General features: G+C 36.7%; 1 protein-coding gene across 1 annotated transcript; it reads left to right on the plus strand.

The window, feature by feature from the left end:
* Positions 1-8,467: 8,467 nt before the first annotated feature.
* LOC123641810 (olfactory receptor 4C16-like) lies at positions 8,468-9,400 on the plus strand. The gene has a single exon (XM_045556744.1). It carries the CDS (start codon positions 8,468-8,470, stop codon positions 9,398-9,400), a length of 933 nt encoding a protein of 310 aa, XP_045412700.1.
* Positions 9,401-10,582: the final 1,182 nt, after the last annotated feature.

The following is a 10,582-nucleotide window of genomic DNA, read 5'->3' on the forward strand; positions in this document are numbered from 1 at the left end:
AGACACAGATATATAAGCAGAGACAGGCAAGAGAGAGAAAAAGAGGGGAGGGAGAGAGGGAGAAAGAGAAAAGGAGAAAAAAGAGAAAGAGAGATTAAAGTGAAATGGGAAAGAGAAAAAAGGGCATCAGAGAATCTCCTAGCAGCTATTTACAGATATATTATCTATTCCCTTTCTTGTTGTCTATGAGCACTCTTTGGAAATCAACACATACAATTTTATTTACCAAATATAATTTCTTAGAGGCTGGTTTATTTAATTTTTAAAATATTTTCTCTAAAGGGTATAAAAGTAGATCAAGCAAAATAACTTGGTCTAACTCAAGGTAGAACTTAAATATAAACTCAAATTCATAACTCAAAGTTTCTTGCTCAGAGAATAAATATTGCTCAGAGGTAAAGCTATATTTATGGATGAGGAAGAGGAAACCAGATCAGACGAGGAAGAGGAGACCAGACTGGACCAAGAAGAGGAGATGAGACTAGATAGGAAGAGGAGACCAGACCAGATGAGGAAGAAGAGACGAGACCAGACACGTATTGAGTGTGAATTATTACCATAGTTTAGGAGACATACTTTTAGATATATATGTAATTATTCAATAAAATTAATTCAATTACTGATTTTATATTTCGAAGTCATTTCTATGCTATAATTCTATACAATAACTAAAATCTACTTAACTAAATAATACGATTCTTAGAACTTAGTCTTTATCATAGTTTAAAAGTGGACAGTTGTACAAAGATTCTAAGGTTATCTAAGGTATAAGCTGAGATCTTCTTACCACGCCCAAGATGATTGCCATGTAGTAACTTCTTCAAATAGTCAAAAAAAACAGGTGAAATTATTTCAACTTGACATTTCTAACTGTGGAGGCAAGCCGCCCAGATAGAAATCGGGGAAAAGTCATCCAACTGTTAACTCTTGGTCAAATTTGTACAACTAGGATTTCTATTGTTTACAAAAAAAAAAAAAAAATTAAAGCAGAAGGCAGAATAATCTATGAGACTAATGAGGAAATAACCCTTCTGAGTCACCAAGGAAGTTATGATTAAGAACAATCTCCAATTATGAACAATTGCTACAGAGGTAGCCCAGTAGAGCATTTACCTGATCATTTCATCTTCCTTTTTAAATTCCAGGTGACAGTATTTTTAGCTGAATGTAGAAACAGTTTTTGTTCAGCTTCTGAGGAGATCCATCATGAATATGTGATCCCCACTGGCTGACGGGCCTGGGCTATTTGAGCAATTGTCATAAGGCCAGACTTGCATCATTCCAGTGGCATCCCTTGAGGCTGGTTCTCCACTGCTGGAGGTGCTAATCCCTGATCCAGTGAATTCCCAGCCACCTACTTTAATAATGGGGTTTTCTCCAGGGTAAGAAAATCCCTGGGGCCAGACCAACATGCTGCTCCACAAGCAGAAATCTAGACCACGGTATTAACTGTTTAGTCATTTGTTTCTGCATCATGATTGGTACCTGAACCACAGGGTGGCCACGATGTTACAGTAGCTACAACACGTGGACTGGAAGTATCCTGAATGAAATCTCATCTCCAGATTCCAGTTCCCACACAGGAGTCATGTGTGAGCCCAGGAAATTGCCACTGTGATCAGAAAATTTTTATCAAGGCAGAAAAGTTTATTTTAATTATTTCCAGTTTCTTAAGAAATGACATTTTCAGGTAATATTTTGCCATTACTGAAGTATAACTTTCATTCCTTTTATAATTTCTTTAATGAAGTTGTTGCCTTGGCACCGATTTTTAGGCCTGACATAAATTGTTTAAATTCCCGTCACATCCTGTCATTTTTGACCTGGTTGTTGGTGACATACCCCACTTGTTCCTCATCTTACTGACCCACAGTCCAACGCACCCCACAGCTGCTGACTGTGATAAAACCTAATGGTCAATGCCAGAGTCATGTAAATCAGTCCTCCCTTTACTCACGGGTTTTCTTCACACTAGGCAATTCACAATCCCCGCAGGAAGACCTGAGGGATGATGTCCATGGGCCTTAATAAAGGCATAGCCACACGTGTCCGCTCTTGCTCCCCACCTACTGGTTGAACTCCCTGCTGCCCCTAGACTTCCATGAGTTTCTTGTGGGCACCACTAACCTCTTTGGAGCCTGTGAGTAATAAATTTCATCTGTTCCATGCATTTTTGTTTCACGTGCTCATTATGTCTCATGGGACACACACATCTCTAAACCTAACCTTCTTTCCAATCAGGACTCTCTTAGGAAGTGGATGTCTTGGCAGGAATAAACATGTGGTCTTCTTATATAGAACACTTACTCCTTGCAAAGTCAATCTTTCTAGGATTCCTTTGACATTGATATGATCCTATATTTTGTTCTCTTTTTTTAATTTCAGCATATTATGGGAGTACAAATATTTAGGTTATGTATATTGCCCCTGCCCCTCAATTCCCCCCCGCCATGAGTCAGAGCTTCAAGTGTGTCCATCCCCCAGACGGTGCACATCACATTCATTGTGTATGTATATACCCATCCCATCCTCCCCCCACTCATCTGCCTGACACCCGATTAATGTTATTCCTATATGTGCACTTGGGTGTTGATCAGTGAAACCAATTTGATGGTGAGTACATGTGGTGCTTGTTTTTCCATTCTTGGGATACTTCACTTAGTATTAGAGAGTTCAAATTGAAAATTATTTGTAAGTAACTGTTTAAATAATGAAGTTATTATTATATTATAAGTGCACTATATTTTGTTCTTGATTCAATTCTCTAATCTCTCTACTTGTTTTCTTTGGGTGACCACATATAACCTCATTATTTAAACAGTTACTTACAAATAATTTTCTATTTGAATTCTCTAATACTGACTCCACATTTATACTTTACAAAAAAATCAACTGTCTACTGAAAGATTTCACACGTATATCCATAGCTACCCTAAATTCAACCTGCCCTCATTGCCTCACTATGAATTCTTTTTTATTTTTATTTTTTATTTTTTTTTTTGAGGCAAGTTCTTGCTTAGTCACCCAGGCTGGAGTGGAGTGATAAGATTCATAGCTCACTGCAGCCTTGAACTCTTGGGCTCAAGGGATCCTCCTGCCTCAGCCTTCCAAGTAGCTGGGACTATCAGCATATGCCACTATACCCAGCTAATTTTTCTTAGTTTTTGTAGATATGGGGTCTCACTATGTTGTCCAGACTAGTCTTGAATTCCTGGCTTCAAGAAATCTTCCTGCCACAGCCTACCAAACTCCTGAAATTCTAAGCTCAGGTTGAGAAGCTTAGAATGAATAGGAAATAATACCATTACTCAGCTAGTAGAAATGTTTTTCATCCTCATACTTTCTAGTACTCGCTGGTTTTTAACTTAGGGTGGTGTAAGGAAAATGTTTGGGAAGAGGAGAAGATACAGAATAAACCAGTCAGTACAGATATTAATACTGAATTTACTAAATATGTAAACTCGTCAAGCTGCTTAATTTTTTTGAGCTTCTGTTTTCTCTCATGTGAAATGCTATTGTTCATACCTACCTCATGGAATAATTATGTGAATTTAAAGATATAACTTATGTAAGGTGGTAAACACAGAGCCTAGTATATAGAAGGTATTCAATAAATATTTGGTGGAGTGATATTATTTCAATAAAATGTATTCCTTACTAACTATATTTTTACTAACATTAATTAAAATCAATGGAAATGAATTTTAAAATAATATATTAGTGCTCCTTATACATTATTTAAATCCTCAGACCACTTGCTACAAATCTGTGGTGATTTGGTAGGTGTTGTCTGTAGCCCACAGAACAGAACCTCTGGTATCAGAACACCGTATTTCCAGGATGGGCGTGGTGGATCATGTCTGTAATTTCAGCACTGGGATGCCAAGATGAGAGAATTGCTTGAGGCCAGGAGTTCTAAACCAGTCTGGGCAACACAGTGAGACCCTATCTTGACAAAAAACCAAACCAAAACAAAAAAATAAAAAGAACCCTAAACTGCCATCCCTGAATTGTGAATATATTGCAAGTGTATTACAGGAGCTAGAAAGTTTTGTTTCCTCATGCACAGAGTGCCCACTGAGGGCACTGGGTAGGAGCAGAGTTATTTATTGGTGATCCACTTCCTCTTTTACCAGTGATACTATTTTTTCATTTTCTTGTTTTTTATAACCCTCTCCACAATCCATTTGTATTTTTCCTTTTTCTCTTGTACCTTTGGTGTGCCTGAGGCATCTAACACTTCCACACCTTTGTTTGTGTCTGGTTATTGAATATGAGGAGGGTTAACTTGCTATTGTTATAGTTTAAATAGGCAAATCATAAGTTAAATTTATTATAACATCTGAGATGTTTCCTATTAGCAAACAAGGGAAACTTTAGGGACTAATACTCTCTAGGATACTAATATCTTACATCATTATGTGTTATAATATTCCCTCTGGATTGCACGATGCAGTTTTTTTTTTTTTTTTTAGTATTCTATGTGAAGCCTGCTTCAAAAAAGAGATGGATAGATGACCCTATTTTAGAGAGTCTTCTCACAGGTAAGTGATAGGTTATTTTCATCTTTAAGAGCTCAGAGAGTTATGATTACAAATTAATCCAACATAATTTTGAAATGTATTTATATATGTCTTGTGACTATACTATTCCCACATCATCTGAGAAAGAAACAGTAAAAAATGAATAACCCAGTTTTTATAGGCTTACTCTTAATATAGGAAATATAATGAATGAAATATAAGCTTTGGAACAAAACCATCTTTTGAATTCAAAAAATATTTTCTGAGCACCAGGCGTGTGAAAATTCATCATTGCTGTATGGGAAAAGACGGATGCATTTTATGACTTAAGGTTTATTACAGGTTTTTGAGATGGCAGAGTATAGAAAATTCCATAATTTTTTTTTCTTTTTTTAATGGAAGGCAGCTGGGCAAGACGAGTCCTCCCTAGAAGCTATGGGTACCAGAAACTTAGACAAGATTATGTTTAATAAATAATTAAAGGAATGGTTAATAGAAAATAGTAACCTTGACAAAGCTTCTAGAGAATTCCAGATTTTCCATATACAAGTGACAGATTTGAATAGAATATCAATGCATGGAATTATTACTCCTTGAATATTTCTTAAATGGCATCATAAGAATACAATTTTCAGTTGATACACATCTGAGCTGTATGTAGTTTGGAAATTGGACAACTACTCCTCAGAAAATATTCAGAGCAAGCAAGAAAATGCAGAGTCCATACACTTTATATTAAAGGCGGAAGATATTATGCTATACATGTAGTAGGGACATTACCAAATATATCTTGGATAAAAATCTTCCCTTTTACTCAATATTTGTACCTGTCCCACCTTCTTCCCTGTGTCATGTTTTCTACCCTCGACTATGCTCCTGCTACCTGTCTAGTAAGATTTGGGAAGAGGGATAATTAAATATTAATTTCATGACATTTGGGGCAACCAGATATAGAAAGCATAGATAATGGGTGTCGAATTTTATGATGATATTTTGGTCCTCAGACCAGGATATTTTCCAGGGCATCTTGTGAACAGATAGCAGGAGTAGTGGGACTCAGGGACACAGGGTGAGGAAATCAAGGTGGGTAGGTTACATCACTCTTTAATTTGGGATTGTGGGGAAAAAAGCAGCTTCGGGCAACCTGTTTTCTTTTGCACAGAGAATGGTAAATTCTGCATAGAAATAGAGTGAGTATAGAGTTTCTTGCAAAGATAGAAGTCTGGTATAACTGATTTAGTGAGTTTGGGTAGATTAAGAGAGAGTCCTTAACAACACTTCTCCTTCTGTCCTCTACAGGACAGTAAACAGTCACAGAGGGAGCACCTGACACTCTGTGTTGGAACCTCGTCTCTCCTCCACCTTTTCTTCATTGCATTTCTTTCAGCTTTTCTGTTACTTCCAACACCAACACATCGTCTATTTAATATTTTTGAGGGGAGGGCCATTATAGCCATTCTAAAGTTGGCCAATCCTGTTTGAAGAGTCGAGGTCACTGCGGTAGTTATTGTATTATTATAGATGATGTGCTATGTTACCGGGACTGTTTTGTCTCTGGACTATTGTAGCCCATTTTTGTGTCTGATTCCTTTGAGAACCTGATGAAAAGTGCTAACACTCCTCTGGAGAAAAAGTGAATGTAGAGTCATACGCATAGAAATCCCCTAAAACGTACATCAATACCAGGAACCCATGAAATATGTCAAGGCTCTCCTTGTATCCCTTACAGGCCAAAGATTCATGTAAGACAACAAGAAATTCCTAAAAAAAATCCTTTTATGAGAGTAACAGTCCCAATGTATTTTATGCCAGTGTCTTGCTGTGCAAAGTGCAGCCTGAATGACTCCGGGTTGTGGAGCTGATTCACTGTTATTTCAAATAGCTCTCAGACATTTGTTTTTAAAGAGGAGCATATTTGTCTGTCTACCATACGTAATAGATAGAAAGCCCCAGTAAATTAATGATGTGATTGTCTTTTTGCAATCAGAATAGCACTAAAATTATCGGATAAATCTTACTACATTTTAAGAGGTAAGAGAGAATGTTCAATCCAAAAAACACTAAGAACTTACATTATACAAACATTGGATTTGGTACAGTGAGGAATAATATCCCCAAACACATAGCTTGACAATAATCCTATTCCAGTAAGGAAGCTAAAAGAAGCACACACATAATTACATTTTAGCAAATATATGTAATAGGATAAGAAAAAGTGTAAGGAGAGCCCTTAGAGAGCAGCAGAGATAATTTACTTTATCACGAGGCACAAAAGGTGCTTTATCACAAACATGAAAGGGTGCTTAGAAGAAGTTTTTCCACAGCTGGGACTTGAAGTTTGAAGAGGATTGAGATAACTAAAATGGAAAGGAATTCTAGGAAGGAAGATGGCTATTGATTAAACTATTGATTAAATATTTGATGAGGACACACAATTATTACCAAGTTAATGAAATCATATATTTATATGCTACTTAATTTATCCAAAAAATCTATGCCTAAACATATAATTAAATAAGCTTGTTCTAGAAATGTATAGTCTAATGGAATTGCTAATATATAGACTGAAAGCTATATGATCAAAGGAGTGGCCAGAATCATGGACTATTTTAGGTGAAAAAGACTCTCACATTTTCATGCCTCCAAAGCCTACTACATTTTCAATACAAATACTTTATGATGGATCACTGTTCTAAATGAATAAAGGAAAAATGAACTTATTGTAATGATTAAAATACCAATAAGAAGGATCTACTCAGAAGGTTTTGTTCTTGAAAGTGAAGCCTTCTGATATTTCTTCCCAAATTAAAAAAAAAAAAATCTTCATTGAAAGAAGTGATATTTCAAAGTTGAAGAAGTATTGACTTTCCAGACAGAAAACATACTGAAGAAGGCATACTATCTCTTTTCTCTAAAACCACATCTCTCACCCTCTTCTGAATCTCTGCTGTATTCCAAGTATATGGGGCTTTCGGATACCTAGATAATAAAAACTCTCCTGGGGCTTACAACTATGAACTAGTCCTATTCTAACTGCCTAGTGATGTCCCTTCTAACTACCCCAGTTGTAATATGCTTAAGCTAAAAACTTGAATTGTGAAAACATGAGCAACTGTGCAGCAACACCCACCCTCATTTTATTTAAATGTACCCTTGAGGGTTCTGGGTACTGTAAGGGTGCTTTTAATGCTTTAGAAGAAAATTAGAAATGGGGATATTTAGGATATTACCAACTATAAAAAAAACATTCATTTCTGTTTATTAGTATATGTCAAATATTAGATATCATGAGGTCATTTCAAGGTAGCAGCAGATTAATTTGAGGATATAGGCGTCTCCTTTTCCTCTTTTAAACTGGAATATCTGGGGGAAATTTTTCAAAGAAGTGGAGCATATAATGCATCATAAATAATATATGTTCATATAAATATGTAATGTATAAGCCATGTAAAAATAAGACATAAGGGGTAGTGGTGGTGTGGGACTTTATATCATGGAAATACAAGGGCAGGGCAGTCAAATGTAAACTAAATGTTGAGTGATATACCACGCAAAACATGGGCTCCAAGATTTCTTGAAAATGAAACAAAATGAAGTTAATATTAGAATAGACCCATGCACCCTAACTTTACATTTATTGAATTGGCAAAATTAATCAGAATCATGCTAAAGCTAAAAAGGGATTGCATTTGAAAAATGCTATAGGAAAGTATCATATTTATAAACATATTTGAGACGCACAATAACCCTATGAAGTAGTCACTAAGAATTCAGAAACAAGTGTTGACATGACTTATTAAGAAACCACAAACAGAAAGTCTCCAATGAGGAATAATTAATTTTGCTTAAAATATTCCATAACAGCACAGAACACACTATAAATTAATTCCTTTATTTTTTGCAGATAAACCATTTCACACTTGCCCCTTCTCATTCATGAAACCATGCAACTGAGTAATAATGTGACTGAGTTCATTCTCATTGGGTTGACACAGGATCCTTTTTGGAAGAAAATAGTGTTTGTCACTTTCTTACTTTTCTATTTGGGGACGTTGTTGGGTAACTTGCTGATTATTACTACCATCAAGACCAGCCGGGCACTTGAGAGCCCAATGTACTTCTTCCTTTTCTACTTATCGTTATCTGATACCTGCTTCTCTACTTCCATAGCCCCTAGAATGATTGTGGATGCCCTCTTAAAGAAGGCCACTATCTCTTTCAGTCAGTGCATCATTCAAGTCTTTACATTCCATTTCTTTGGCTGCCTGGAGATCTTCATCCTCATCCTCATGGCCGTTGACCGCTATGTGGCCATCTGTAAGCCGCTGCACTACATGACCATCATGAGCTACCGTGTCTGTGGTGTGTTGGTGGCCGTTGCCTGGGTGGGGTCCTGTGTGCATTCTTTAGCTCAGATTTTTCTTGCCTTGAGTTTGCCATTCTGTGGTCCCAATGTCATTGATCACTATTTCTGTGACTTGCAGCCCTTGTTGAAACTTGCCTGTTCAGACACCTACGTGATCAACCTACTCTTGGTTTCCAATAGTGGGGCCATTTGTACAGTGAGTTTTGTCATGCTGATGTTCTCCTATGTGTTCATCTTGCGTTCTCTGAGAAACCACAGTGCTGAAGGGAGGAAGAAAGCTCTGTCCACCTGCATCTCCCACATCATCGTGGTCATCTTGTTCTTTGGACCTTGTATATTTATATACACGCGCCCTGCAACCACCTTCCGCATGGATAAGATGATAGCTGTGTTTTACACACTTGGAACACCTTTGCTCAACCCTGTGATTTATACGTTGAGGAATGCAGAAGTGAAAAATGCCATGAGGAAGTTGTGGAGCAAGAAATTGATCTCAGATGAGAAAAGATGAATGAAGGTTTTGAATTGTTCTTCATAGTTTGGAGTGACCTATATAGACGATGTGAACAGAGAATGTTATCTTCTTATTGTTGATTTAATGTAATTCTATTTTAGGACATGAGTGTTAGTTCCTTTAGGAAACTAGACAATGTGAACACAAACACTGGCTGATGTTGAGCCATTTTCATGCAGAGGAAGAGACAGGTTGAGGTACAAAGAGATACATAAAGCCCACCGCCTTGACCGTTGTTCATGGCTGTGTCTCTGGCTCCCTTGACCGCCTGGTATCACTTGTGGTTTTGGTTTCTTGTTTTTTATGCTCTTGTCCATGTTGACTTCTGGAATTCCCTGCTAATAGTGACCCGTCTATGTGCCCAACGTTTATATCCACAGCCTGACAGATTTTTCTTTTTTTAAACAGTTTCCTTTATTAGGCATTTTGGTTTCATCATATGTGATGATCAATCTAGTTGTTCTTCCTGACCCAGCAGAAAGTATCAGATTTAAATAATTGCAGAAGACTCATATTATAAGGGACAGTACACTTAATCTTGGTAATCTCCCTTTCAGTCCTTGGGGTTATACACTGAAATCTTACCATACGTTTATCTACATCATTCTAGAATACTGATGGAGCACAAAGAGAAAATTTGCCCTTCTGAAAGGGTTCGTGGTTTTAGGAAGGATCTCACTGTTGGAGTTGTAGTCATGTAGCTATTCTTTTTGCAAAATCTATGTTTTGCTCCTAATTTGATCCCTTCTAATTTTGGTACAATATTAAGGTTTCTCTTGAATCGTAATAATTTTTGTAATTTGTTTAATGAGGCCTACTACGTTTGAAGCATAGATAGTTCAAAGTCAGGTAGAGACATTTACGTGGGCTAGAAATAAAGAATGCAAACAGTTGAGGGTAGGGAATTTGAAAATATTAACAGATTAAAAAAAGAATGTAATAACCAAGAGGAACATTTTTAGGTTTAAAACAGAAATAGTTGCATCACAGATATAACTTATTATAGTGAGTTTTCAACAGAATCCAGAAGAAAGTAACTTAAACAGAAAAGATGGAGATTTTGGATGGAAGGTATATTTCTGCAGTGGAGATGGCTATCACGTTTTATATTTACTTGTCTGGTCCCTGCTAAAACCAAACATATTATGGTAGATACTGATGGAATCTCAATCACAGCTC

The sequence above is a fragment of the Lemur catta genome, chromosome 7 (genome assembly GCF_020740605.2).
Source record: "Lemur catta isolate mLemCat1 chromosome 7, mLemCat1.pri, whole genome shotgun sequence".
In the NCBI taxonomy this organism is placed as follows: domain Eukaryota; kingdom Metazoa; phylum Chordata; class Mammalia; order Primates; family Lemuridae; genus Lemur; species Lemur catta.

Coding starts and splice junctions, on each gene's coding strand:
- LOC123641810 (XM_045556744.1), top strand. CDS start 8,468: ATGCAACTGAGTAATAATGTGACTGAGTTCATTCTCATTGGGTTGACA.